General features: G+C 42.6%; 1 protein-coding gene across 7 annotated transcripts in view; it reads left to right on the top strand.

Annotated features, from left to right (window-relative positions):
- The window catches only part of DYNC1I1 (dynein cytoplasmic 1 intermediate chain 1), a 184,435-nt gene that overhangs the window by 92,722 nt on the left and 78,315 nt on the right, over window positions 1-13,398 (top strand). For all 7 annotated transcript variants that reach the window (XM_071735268.1, XM_071735273.1, XM_071735270.1 and 4 more), the window contains one exon: window positions 5,368-5,457. In XM_071735268.1, the coding sequence (XP_071591369.1) occupies window positions 5,368-5,457 (90 nt within the window). The remainder of the gene's footprint in view (window positions 1-5,367; window positions 5,458-13,398) is intronic.

Below are 13,398 nucleotides of genomic sequence, written 5' to 3' on the forward strand. Positions count from 1 at the left end.
AATCTGCCCAGTTTGTTTTTCCATGTTGTAAAGCTAAATACAGTGATTTAAAACCCTGGAAAGTCCAAGTAGGTAATAAATAGTCCAGCCTTGTGGAAATGCAGGGTCTGAGTTTCTGAGATCATCTGTGCTCTGTGAATATTTCATCCAATTTAGCATATCTGGGCACTTCTCCTATAGGGGCCAGGGGGTTAGCTGTGTGTTTACGGGCTTCCCTCTCCAGTTACTGCAACTATGAAGGGGTGATCCATCCTTGTGGAGGCCAAAGCAAAAGCCAGGCATAGAGAAGGCTCACTGGAGCTAGCAGCTGGGCAACGTTCAAAAATTAGCATTTTACACACGCATTAAACAAAACCAGGTTTGTAGGGAGAGGTCATACTCTTTTATTAGAGCAGCTTCTATAGCTGGAAAAAATGGGCAATCTTTTAGACAAGACCACTCTGGTCTGGAACAAAACCTGGAGAGTTCAAAGCTTAGTACAAGCTGAGAACAATTGCTTTGCTTTTACTTCACCATGTTAAGCAAAGCACTGTTAGGACTGATGGGCAACCTCCTAGAGCCTGGAGAGTCATCAGGCTCTGAGTTAAGAAGAAAGAGTATTTGGTCCAGCTATGTCAGTCTATATTAATCCCACATACAGCTCTACCAGCTTCAAACATCTTTCACCCAAGCATTTAATCATAATTTCTGTTGAGGAATTTTTTAATTTACAATGAAAGGCAGGAGAGCCCTAGTGGGCAGGACTTCAGGCTCAAATTCTGAAGTCAACCCTCTGTTCTTCACTCAGCTTCTGGTCTACTGAGTGTTCTACAGTGAGTGGGTCTATCTGTCAGCTTCTGCATGGTAAATGGACATAATAGAACAGTCCTCCTCACAAAGTCCTTTGAGATCTACAAAGGAGAAGTGTTACACAGCAGCTACACAGTTCTTCATTACTAGCTCTTTTTCATGTGGTTCCTTTAATAGACATTTGGGTTCTGATTTAGATCTTCTGAACAGGGTGTAACACTGGTGGTGTTGGTAGCAACACCACTAAGTTTGCCAAAGGTGACTGTAAGACTCCTGCTACTGCTATGTAAGCAGTTAAAAAATTATTTATCTTAAACTTTGCAATGCCAGATATGTTGCTAAATAGGGAAAGGCTGTTTGTGTTCAGGAACTACAGAACTGTCTTCATCTCCCTGGACAATTATTGCAATGGGACACCCAATCTGAGTAGGCACACATGGAAACAACCATGCTGACACTCACAGATTTCTCCAACAACTATACAATAAACATCATCTTTTTCACATTTAAATAAAACACAGGAAAATGAATGCCAAAGTATTTAACATTATTCTGTAATTATGTATGCACAGTCAAATGCAAAAATGCATAACCTTACTTAGGCACAATGGCAAATGAATGTGCTACAGACATATGTGAGTATGCCTGCATTGGCATTAAATAGTGCTTAATATTAAAAAAAAACCAAACCCAAAAGTATAGCAAATAAACATTCAGGTTACAAAGCCAACCAATGTTGGGTATACCAGAATGCAGGTTTCCTGGGCATCCTTAACTATCCCTTTTGAATATTTATGATGATACAGTTTTAATTACATGATAATGTGTAAGGTTGTTTTGGGTTTTTTTCTTAAACTGATCCTGTGTTTCAGCCAGTCAGTGGGGAGGCAGATTTTTTAACCCTTCTGGGTTTTATCTTCCATTTGACACTCTGTCCTCAGATCTCATGTTAATGCATATGGTCCAAATATTTCACTCAATAAAGAAAACATTAATCCCCTTCCAAGCTTTTGTTTCTCTGGTGCTCCCATGACAGCATCTTAATATGCCCCAAATCCTGATGAATGTATTTCTGCAACACATCTATGCATGGTGACACTACTATTATATTCACAATATCACTGCCATCGTGCAAAAAATCTCCCTGAAGCACAGGGAGAGAAAGGGCAAAAATATTGGAATAACAACTTCCAGTGAAAGCCGAAAGAGATCTGAGAATGTCTGCATGCGTAGCATTTCCCTGGCACTTTCCCTACTCAAAGCACAGACCCAGTTGACTTTGACTCCCAGCACTTCTGCATTTCAGGCCCCAGGTGTCTCTTGTTGAGCACCCAGAAAATGAGGCCAAGCACTCAAGAGGGAGGAAATTCCAGAATGATGTCATTATGCCTACATGTGGGGAGGGGGAAGGAGCTAATCGTGCCCAGGCAATCCAAATTCTGGCATTTGCTAACATTTTAGCATTTGGCTCACAACCTTATAGTTCTTTCAGCTGAGTTTCTCTGTGCATGTGGACACATTTCTCTGTAAATAAATAAGGGCACCTGAACTGTGTCTAAGCTGCTAAAAATTCTTGCACTGCCTTCCCACTAAAACTAATGTATTGATCTGTGTGCCCGTGGAAAAAAATGCAAGGTGCATGCTGTAATAACCTTCGCATATTTTTCCTGCTGCAATTAAATCTAGAGAAATCTAGGGAAACTTGATTTTGATTGTTCCCAGAAGAGGAAGGGAGGAAGGGTAGGCAGTAAAGAAGATCTACCTTAATAGGTGCTGAAGTATACAACCCCCTGCTCCAGCTGTGCCTCAACCATTCTTTCCTTCTCTTCTTTGGAAGCCGGGACAACAGGCACGCAAAATCAGAGGGATCAAAGACTTGTAGGGGACAGGCATAAATATGCTTTGCTTCTGTCTGAAAACCCATTACTAAAGCTCAAGTTCTGTATTTGCTACATTGTCCCTATCTGTCATCAAGTTACAAGTGAGGCATTAAAAGGCATAGCATGCTGCCTTTAAAATCCCAAGATTTTCAATTAAAATATTGCTTTGTTTTTTATTTGCTTCCTGCAAGTTTTCTCAAACCGTTCCCCTTCTGAAACCTCCCAGCACAAGCAGACAGGTTGGAAACAGGTTAAAAATGGAAGCTGAAATCCATATGTAAACAGCTGGCTCCAAGACCTGGTGCTCTAGGGAATGAAAACTTGTAATGCAAGACTCACAGAACTCTTGTGGGATCTGGCTTCATTTAGGTATCTACCATAAGTGTGTCTGTGTGCATATAGCTGTAGACCATTCTGATCCTATCTCTGTGTGCATATGTACCTGAGGTTAGCAGAATATTCACTCCCTGTTAACCCAGTCACTCCTCTTCTCACATTTCTCATCTGTTCTTTGAAATTTTCTTTCATACATCCCCATCTTTCTTTCATACATTCCCATACATTCTCTCTCTTTCATACATCCCCATCTTCTCTAGCATCACAGACCCGACTGCAGAAAGACCTTTTTTTAACCCTATCTATGTGTGTACAGCAGGTGAACTTCTCTCACTCTCTGCTGACTCTGTGGGATGTTATCTGTCTTTCAGCCAGTGGACAGAGCAATGTTACCCTGCCAAACTGAAATGCCCTGTCTTGCTCTCTGGAAACTCTTCTCCATAGCCCTTCTGTGTAGGGTACCCAGGGAAATGTAAATGCCAAGTGAGGCACTGAAGGGAAGCATCCTGGACAAGTTACTCCCCCCAACTCCAAGGGGCTGTTTCCCCTCATGGTCTGAAAAATCCCTGATAAAAAGGTGGCATTAGTCAGTAGTGGTGTTGAGTCTGAAAATGCCTCCCCATCCATCCTGGACTCCTCTCTTTCCTGCCTGGGGAGTGCATGGGGATCCCTCCTCACTGACAAATGGAGATCCAAGCTTTCCCTCTTCTCTTCACTGCAGTCTCTAGCAGTAAGGGGACCGATGACAGATCTTATGATATTTTCTCCTTCTCCCAAGAGGGAAAATCTTATTGCCTATGCTGAAACAGTACATGGCTAAACCAAGCTCTCCTGCTAAGATGTAAGCTAGCAACGTGTGTTCTGTGGGCTTCCAGGGGGAGATGTCCTAGGGTAGGCAACGTGATGGGAATAGTATGGTGCCTGTTAGATTACTGCAAACAAAATACAGCTTGATGTTACTGTTGGCTGAATGCAGCCTGTCAGCACCAACATCCTCCCAAGAAACCAGCACTGATTTCATCCAGCCTTTGCTGGAGAAGATACCAGTAGCCAAGCAGTTTGAAGAGTGACATGTTGCCCTTTGCCCACATCCAGGCCGTGTTAACATGGCAGTGCTAGTGCAGGGAGTGTGCCTGGAGAAGCACCAAGGAACTGTGTGGTGAAAGGCAGATTGCTCAGAAAGCCCTGAAGCAGCTTCAGGGGCTTTGCTGATGGCTGAGTGCCCCAGGGCTGGGACAAAGTCTTCTCTCATGCAATGGACTGTCCCAGGGCACCATGGTGCTTGCTGTGCCTTGATGGTACAGCAGGCTCCAGAATCACTCCATAGTAATTCCTTCATAGCCCACAGATTTTTTCATCCTGATTGTTAATTGCTGTAACTTACTCTTGTAGGACCAGGTCTATTTTCAGGTTTTGTAGTTAACTGAATCTAGAAGGCTGAACATCCCTACCCTCTCATGAGTGTGAGTGGGTTGGTTGCTGGGCTTCGGCACTGGAGAATTAAGTCATGTTGATGTATCTGGGACTAAGTAATGAGGGTTAGATAGGCTTTGAGCCATTTTGGTATATCACTGTCTCTCCATCTCTCCTTGTATTATATTTTGGTCTGGACAATCAGAATACTTGTAACTTCAGACAGACATCAAGGAAGGAATAAAATACCTGAATAAAATGACCTCCTGAATAAAATGAGAACATGTGAGTCTAGGGGGGAGGGGAAGAGAGAGGGACATTTGCATAGATCAGGAAAGGTCATTCAAACATCTGGCAATAGTAACTGACATGTGTCAGTTCATTAAATTCATATTAATGCAAGAATGATTCTTTAAGCTCCAAATGCCACTTTTGGTTGCTATGTTCTCTCAGTTGATGGTGATGACTTTTCAGAACTGTACCATGCTTGTTTGCTTGCTAGTGGCATCTGACCTGAGGTCAGATTTCTATTTAACCCCTTCCTGTAGGTCAAGAGACAAATTAATCTGCTGAGAACTGAATTGGAAATGAGGTGTCTGGATAGCAGGTGTCCCAGCCGTGGAATAGCTGCCAGGCTGAAACATGTTTGCATCTGTTCTTACGCCATCCAAGAAGTCATCTGTGAGGTCAGGGAGATACTCAGCTGACATCTGAGATGGGAAGTTGCCACAGGGAGCATAAGTGGCAGGTGCCCTGTTTTAGCAGATTATTTTGCAGTCTAGGGGAAAAATTTTGAGAGTGTCACTTTATGTAGAAATGTAGATGTTTCCATTTATTGTGCACTTTACCTGTGTTTACTCTGAGTTTATAATTGTAAAGAAGATACACTATTTCACACCATCTTAAGGAAGTGAATCTCATGAAGCTTTTTCTTCCATTTTTATTTCAGAGGATGAAGATGATGAAGAGATGGTGGAGCCAAAAGCACAGGATGACTTGGAGACAGAAAATCAAGACCAGAAGCAGGAGGCGAAAGAAGGTACTTTAAGAAATGAAAAAAAGGATTTTGTTACAGCTTTGAAGGATTGAATCCAGCAAGTGGTTACTCTCGTAGGTAGTTTCCATTATTGAGAACACTGGGACATCAAAATACCAGTTTTATTGATTCAGAACCACATCAGTGGCATGAAAACAGAAAATCGTATCCCAGCCACTCAGCTGGTAGGCCTGAGAAGCTTGTGAAAGGCACAAGAATTCTTCTGTTTAGAAGAAGCAACATGTCCTCATAATTTGGGAACAAAATAGAGACTCTTGGATTCCAAGACTGTTGCTTACTTGTCCTCTGGCTCAAATAGGCTGCTTACATGAAAGATTTAAAATGCAAATGCCAGGCATTCCAGCGGCTTCATAAAGTTGGTTGGTCTTGAGGTACGTAGAGCCTGTAACTCTCTGCCTGCCTGAAAGGGGCAAAATTACACCTAGTGGTGGTCAGAAATCTTCCAGCATAGAAACTTTTCACTGGAAAATGTTGGCTGTCAAAATCAAATCTTTTTTGTAGGAGCTTCCCCCCCAGGGAACTTAAGGTCGAAGCTGAAGTTAGGCAGGTCCAGCCCTTCTATCAGTTTCCTCTGGATTGAGACTCTCTCCAGGGTTACAAGAGACAAAAATTCAGGTTACTACTTCTTTCTGGTGCAAACAAGAGACACGCAATGAAGTGGCACAGGTCAGCACTACACACAGTAGATATGCTGGGTCTCTCTCGTTTGCTTCTCTTGAACTCATTCTAGTTTTCATAATTAGAAGAGGGATGTGAAATTTGATCTTCCTGATCTGAGTATTAACAGAGTGTTGGCTGCTCTGCTGTCTCACTTTGAGCAGTCAATGCCTACCCCTGTGGGGTGTGGGGGAAAAGAGCTGAAGTATCAGCAGCTCCAGTGTGAGACGAAATTAGTTTAATCTCCGGTATTTCTTAGCTCTGTGCCACCAGGATTGCTCCCAGCTCTGTTTACCCTCTTGAAAGGTAACCTGCTTCTGAGGTAGTCCTAAGCTGCTTCTGGCTATGGCAATCATTGTCAAGATGGTTGTGTGAACTTGGCTTTTTTTTTTTCTGCAAGGTAATCTCATATGGGAAAAATATGGAGTAATTTTACAGAGAAGCCCATAAAGTTGTTAACTGTGAATATGGCAGTGAATGCTCCTTTCTCATCCAGGGAAGCCTAACATAACTTATATCAGTGTACAGAAAACCTGTGTCTGGTGTATAGTGCCCACGTCACATAGCAGTGATACATAACACATAACAGTGTTGTTATCCTCATACACTTTAAATGAGTTGCAGTGCCAGCCACGCTGTTTCGATTATAAATTGCTCTTTCTTCCCAACTAAGAGCATCACAGACACCACCCATGCTATAAATCCTGTGGTGTCCATTGCTCATTATGTCCTTGTAGAAACATGGAGGGAGGAACTTCTTCTGTGCCTCATCCTTCTGCTTCTCCCATCACCCCCAGCCACCCCGGCCCTGAGCAGAGGGGAGCAGCTGCAACCAGAGTCACACAACAGTCTGCAAAGGCAGAACTGAAGGCATAAGCAAGAAAAATGGCAGCACAGAAAAACTGAATTTCTCAGGAATATTATCTTTTGTCCAAAAACTGTAAGGTCAACTCACATTTACGATCTAGCAGTCACTGGCCCTAACATAGTACTTCTTTTACTGATGACAACAGGATGCCATAAAACCCAGCATCACTGCACTTACACACTGTCCTGAGTTGCTGAATATCCCTCTAATATTTAGCTTACAGCTGATCCCACCACTATTTATTTCCATGTAAACACTAGTGCTTGGAATAAAGCACAGGCTCCTGCATAAAGGAAAAAAATCTGAATACATTCCTGAGCAGATTTTCACTTTTTTGTGGGTTTTTAAGTTAGCCTTTTATGTACTTCGCTGACCGAGCACCAGCACCTCCATCTTTTATTTCTTTATTGCTTTTTTTCATTCTGAGGGCAGTGCTCCCCTTCTCAACCTAGCAGGACCCCAAAGGAATGGTAGGTCAACTGGGTTAGTTTAGTACTAATCTCAGATACACAAACTACAGGCTTTAAAAGCAAGGCACAGCTTGCATTAGCAGAACCAGCCTTGTGAGTTGCTAACATTTGACTGGGTTCAAGGAAGAGGAAAACATGATCCTTGCCTGATAGAAAGAGAACTTGACCTACAGTACATGTTGTGATGGATAAAATAGTGGTGTACTGATGACTGGCATTAAATGCTGCATATCAAATTAAGCAGTTGTCCCTAAATTGACAGGGAACAAATCCTTTTTATAGCATTTAAAGTCATTCTCTCCCAGTTTACTTCAGCTCACTCTCCAACAAAACCCTATTTTCCCCTCTGTAGTAATCACCCCTCTCATGTCCTGAGCAACATTCAGAGTCTGAAGCCGTCATTTGTGTTTCATGGAAGTGATTAAAACCATGTTACAAGTCAAACAGGAGTTTAGAAGAACATTTCCTGTCAGTGCTGCACTCTGTGTGCCTACTCAGAATTAATAGCTTTTCTGCAAATTAGCACATAATGGGTTAAAAGCATGTTTATGTTGGCATTAAGTACTCTGACTTCTTTTTCTCTACAAGGCAAGACAATATTTTGCAAACTTTTTAAAGAATCTCTAATAGATATTATAGTGGCGCCATTCACACTGCTATATAGTAGTTAAGGCTGTGTCAGCACTTCCATTATGAATCCTGTTTTTCAGGGATTTATAACCCAGCCGTAAAAATTTGCTCTGGGCTGAAATTTGGTTTCAGCTCAGGGAGCACATTTTTTAACAGATTAAAAAAAAATCAGCATGGCCTTTTTTGAGTTATAGGAGTGTAAGGAAAAAAAACATGGGAGAGAAAAGTGTGGGGAGAGAAAGGCAGACAATTTTTTCATTAATGTAACTCAAAAAATAGGCCAGGATGTAAAATAAAGATTGAATCCAGTCTCTCCTCAAGTCAACAGGACAGGAGCGCTCTATTTTTATAATGATATTTTAAATGGAAATGTGATTTATTTTTTTTCCTCTGGTGTTTATAGGTAGCTCAGTTTAATTCTACAGACATTTGTTTCATGCTAAATTTCCTTGCCCTCCCCCTCCACACCTTGGAGCTGCTCTGCAGGGTTGGGTGGGATTATTCAGCAGGCACACACGGCACCTGCAATAGGGCAGCCCTGAGAGCATTTCAATGCCTCTTGGAGGGGCTAAGGGCAGAGGAGCTGCTCGAGTCCCCCCCAATGTTTCTGGACTGGGAAGTGGAGCCCCAGCGTGTTGACTTTTTGAAGCATACGAAACCTTGGGATCTCCTTGTGTTATCTTTTTTTTCCACGGGGATGCCTGTTGTAAGCCGTGTTTCAGGTGCATGGGCTCTCTCCACTCTTCTTGGCAGAGCTGAACGTGGGATACCTGCTGGTGAACTGGGCTGGGCTCTGCCTGTTCCCAGCCTCTCCTAACCACGTAAACAAGAGATGGCCCCAAAGTGTGGCATCAAGGAGGCTGGGGCTTTCCACCACCAGAGAGCTCTGGAGCTCCACCTAAGGCGCCTCTTTGTGTCAGTAGCAACCACACGAACAGTGGGATGGGCTGAGTCTTGAAAGGGTGCCTAAACCTGTATTTATCTGAAGCCGTGGATATATCAACAGAAACCTGCATGAAGGGCTCAGGTGAGGCAGGCTGGGATCTGCAGCTTCCAAGAACTCCTGTTCCCCCCTCTAAGCCTGGCCCTCTGCATGGGACTTGGGAGTCCACTCAATGGGCTGTGGGGGGGAAATGGTTTAGCTCTTGCCAGCTCAGGGTTTGGTATCAGAGAGGCAGGACAGGCTGCCAACCTTGCCCCTGTGAACTTGCTGGGGTTTGTAAAAGCTTGTAATGCCAGGGTGTCACTGTCACCAACACCGCAGTGAGCTCAGCTCAGCCAACGCATCCAGACAGATCAGGGGTGCTCAGGGATGGTGCTCAGAATGGCCCCTGGAGAAACATGGTTGATGGGAACAGCCCTCCCTGGCACAATTTCAGGCTTAAGGCTCTATCCCCTGCTACTCCAGAAATGAAAAATCTCTACATGCACCTCAGAATCTACTTTTATATGTTCAACAATGGTGTCATGTGGGGACTGTGTTTTAAACACAACACAAGGACATGGAATGTATCAAGATTGACATCGAAGTGAGGAGCAGGAGAAAAACAGGAGCCTGGCAGGCAACGGCTAAAAGCTGCTGAGAGCCCCGTAGCATCTTGCAGTTCTCACACTGTACATTTCTACCATCCTCGGTCGTCAGCACATCTAAAGTTTATGTGGATTTAAGTACAAAGCAAAAGAAATAGTACAGATCTTAAAATGGCTTTACTGATCTGCTTCTGTCTCTCGTTATATCTCTGGGTTCATAACCAGGCTGCTTCCTCCTTCACTGTTTTTATAAGTTCTCTCTTTCTTTCACTTACTCTTTCTGTTCTTTTTTTTTTCTTTCTTCTTTTTTTTTTTTTTTTTTTTTTTTTTTCCTTTAATGGACTTCAGTTGTTTTGTCACATTTGTACAATTGCTTAAGTTTCAGGAGAATATTATTTTTTTATATTCTATTATACTTACTTGAATTTGTGCCTCTTTTCTGGTCTTATTTGTTTGTTTGTTGGTTGAGGTTCTTTGATTTTTGGTGGTGGTGTTTTGTTGTTTTTGGATATTGGTTTGGGCTTCCTTGAGCCAAATCCTGGTGTTTAAATATTTGTAAATTTGATCCTGCACTGTTATCACAACTATTTATATTATATGCACTACAAACTCATTTCTGACAGATAAGAACAAGTCTGCAGCATTTTTTATCTTAGTTCCTGAAGACTTGATACGAAATATGGTATTTTTGAGGGTCATGTTAAATCACATGTGGAATAAAAAAAAATGTTCTTATTTTTCAGAAATAAGTATTGAATAATTCTGTCACATTGACTTTTTGTTACCTATTCTAGACATTTTTTGCTCATGCACAAGTGTACAGTGTCTTTCATTATGGATATACCACACATTCTCTTCCCCTGCGGTGTCCTTCGTGCACTGCACAATGTTTTAATTTTAAATGTAAATTCCATTTTATTCTGTACTGTATTATACATTAACATGCATACAGGGCTGCTTTGATACACATTGCTGTCTTCATAATCTCAGAGCCACCCTAAGAGCACCCTGCTGATGGATGCTCTGTGCTGTTGATGTTTCAGGGGGCTCCTGAGAGATGAGATGCCCAATGCCTGCACCATGGGTCCTCCTGCCCATGAGCTGCACAGGGCCACGGGTGGGTTCAGCTTTTCTGTGTGGAAAGCAGAGCACAGGCACAAAAATTCATTACAAAGCTACAGTACAGAAACAGCCAGGTATGGGTCTTCCTTTGCAGGAGCTTTCATTGCACTCCAGGCATCAGGCACGTAACTTTTAGCTCTGGTAAGCTAAGCATCATGCTAGGGCTTTGTTAGACACAGAAGGTTAGATGTGGCTTGTTTGGGTTTTATGCCAGGGAGAGCAGGTCCTTGAAGGCAAATACTATATTCTTACTGGGAATTTCTGAAGATATTGTCACATCACATAGGTCTCTGTGACAAAACAAAACAAAAAATACTTTGATCAGCTACTTATGTTTCTCAGAGTTTTCCTTGAAGAGAGTCTGTGTCTCTTGAAAGGTAAGATCAAAGTAAATGTAAACTCCCAGATAGGAAGAAAAATTGCAGAAAATTACATAGATTCTTTTACTTTTTATTCACGGTAATGGACAGACAGAGAGAAGGAACAACGGAAAACTGGAAGTGGCTCTGAAAGATAAATGGCTTGAAAAGCTTCATATTTGAAAGAACCAGCCTGTCTGTTTGGGGCTTGGGGTTTTTTTTGGTTTGGTTTTTTTTTTTTTGGTTTGTTTTTTGTTTTTTTTTTTCTTATATTTCATGTATTTGCAGTAGTTACAGCAATGTTTTACACTGGAAAAAGTAATGATGTTAACATTCTTGTAAGAAGAGATTGCCTCAAATAAAACTTCAGAGGCAGCCGAATGAAAGAAGAAAATAAGGTTAAAATATGAAGCTTAATATCACCCGGGGGCATCTGGTGTGTCAGTCAGATGAATGAGGTAAGCTGATTTATGCCCTAAAAACTTTACCCAAGGTGTTTCTGATGCTGAAGAGGGTTTAATAGACTGCTGGCCTCCCACAGATCATTTCTAACTGAAAGGGAGATTTTGCTGAGGTAGAGCTGCAATCATGTGTGTCTCCATTGCTCACAAGCACTCCACAGCCCCCAAGCTGTTTATTTTTTTGCCTTTGCCTTTTCCCTTTCCATTGATTTTTGGTTGTATTTTCTTTGCTAGTTATAGTCGGCAAATGGACGAGTAATAAATTTATATTTCCAAGCTGCAGAGAGGATTTGATTTAGCAAATAATTTTTACCATTTGGAGCAGTTTAGAATGAGTTTTCCAGTTGCCTTTGCAGTCATTTTCTCCCATTTTATGCCGTTTTGCTGCATTGTCATGCTTGTTGTCTTTGATTCTCGGAAAGCGATGCTTTAGTGGTGACAGTGGGATATTGCCTCATCACAGGCTGCCTTGCCAGATGAGTTCCCTTAGTGCCAATTACTATTCAGTAGTGGATGCTGCAATAGGTCAACCTGTATTTTTTGCTAGTCATTCTTTTTTTTCACATGCATTGCTTCTGTCTAAAGCACTTAGAGGCGAATTGTGCTCCTGCCTTGGTAATTGTCACTGCTACTCAGGGGAACTGTGTGGGGGAACGTACATACTCTCTGGATATGTGGAGCTCCACGGGGACAACTAGCCTAGTGGTTGGAGGCAAAGGGCCAAGGCCATGGGAGATCATCAAAGGCTAAAGTTTCTAACTTCTTAGCCGCTTTGTCTCCCGAGGGCCAAATTGCTCCTCCACCTTTTGCACTTTTCCTGTCCTCTATATTTGACCCAGATGTAGTGCAGAGATTTTGTCCTTCAGAGTTAATACTTTGACCAGTTGAGGCAAACCTAAATGTGGTGACAGCAGCTGCTCCAGACCACAGGGAGAGCTCTGATAGCAAGTACACTGAAAACTGGGGGAGCTGAGTAGTGGCCATGTCACTGCTCCTTCCTGCCCTTGAGCCTTACAATCCACCCTTGCCCCTGGGGCTGATGGTGGCATTGTGCTTGGGCACCAGAGCTCACGAATCTAGGGGAAAATCTGATAGTGAGCAAGGGGTGCATCTCCCTGAGAGCTGAAAGTAGCTCTGCAGCATGGCACAGCAACTGTATGAATAGAAGTATGTATGAGTCTTTGTAATTGGGCTATAAATCAGTTTATGGTATGTTGTTTGTATACCAAATTTTAATTTTGGAACCAAATTCTCTGTTGGCATAGTTCCTGTGATGTCAATATACCTTTTCATGCTGGGTGTTTAGGCAAGTTGAAAGTTTGGCTTGGTGTAACACTGAACATACTAAAAACACATTCTGGTTTAGGCCTAGCTGATAACAAATGACCTTGTGGATGCTCACCCTCCTCCCTCCCCACTTCAGGGTGGTGAGGAGGAAATCCACCCAAAACCTTGTGGGTCAAGACAGGGACCAGGAGGGTTACACTCACCAATTACAGCCACAGGCAAAAGAGACTCAACTTGGGGAAAAAATCAAATTAGTTTATCATTAACCAAATCAAGACAGGGCAAAAAGAAAACAAAAAATAGAGTTTAAATGCCTTACTCCACTCCTCCCTTCTTACCGGGCCCAAATTACTTTGTTCCTGATATCTCTGCCTCCTCCCCGCAGTGACACAGGGGGACAGGGAGTAGGGCTTACAGTCATTCATCACAGGATGTTTTCTGCCACTCCTTGCTCTGCAGGGAGAAGGATTCCTCAGTCTTCCTCTACTCCAACGTGGGGTCCCTCCCACAGCAGAGTCCTCCACGAACCCCTCCAACGT

This window comes from Heliangelus exortis, chromosome 2, assembly GCF_036169615.1.
Source record: "Heliangelus exortis chromosome 2, bHelExo1.hap1, whole genome shotgun sequence".
Lineage (NCBI taxonomy): Eukaryota > Metazoa > Chordata > Aves > Apodiformes > Trochilidae > Heliangelus > Heliangelus exortis.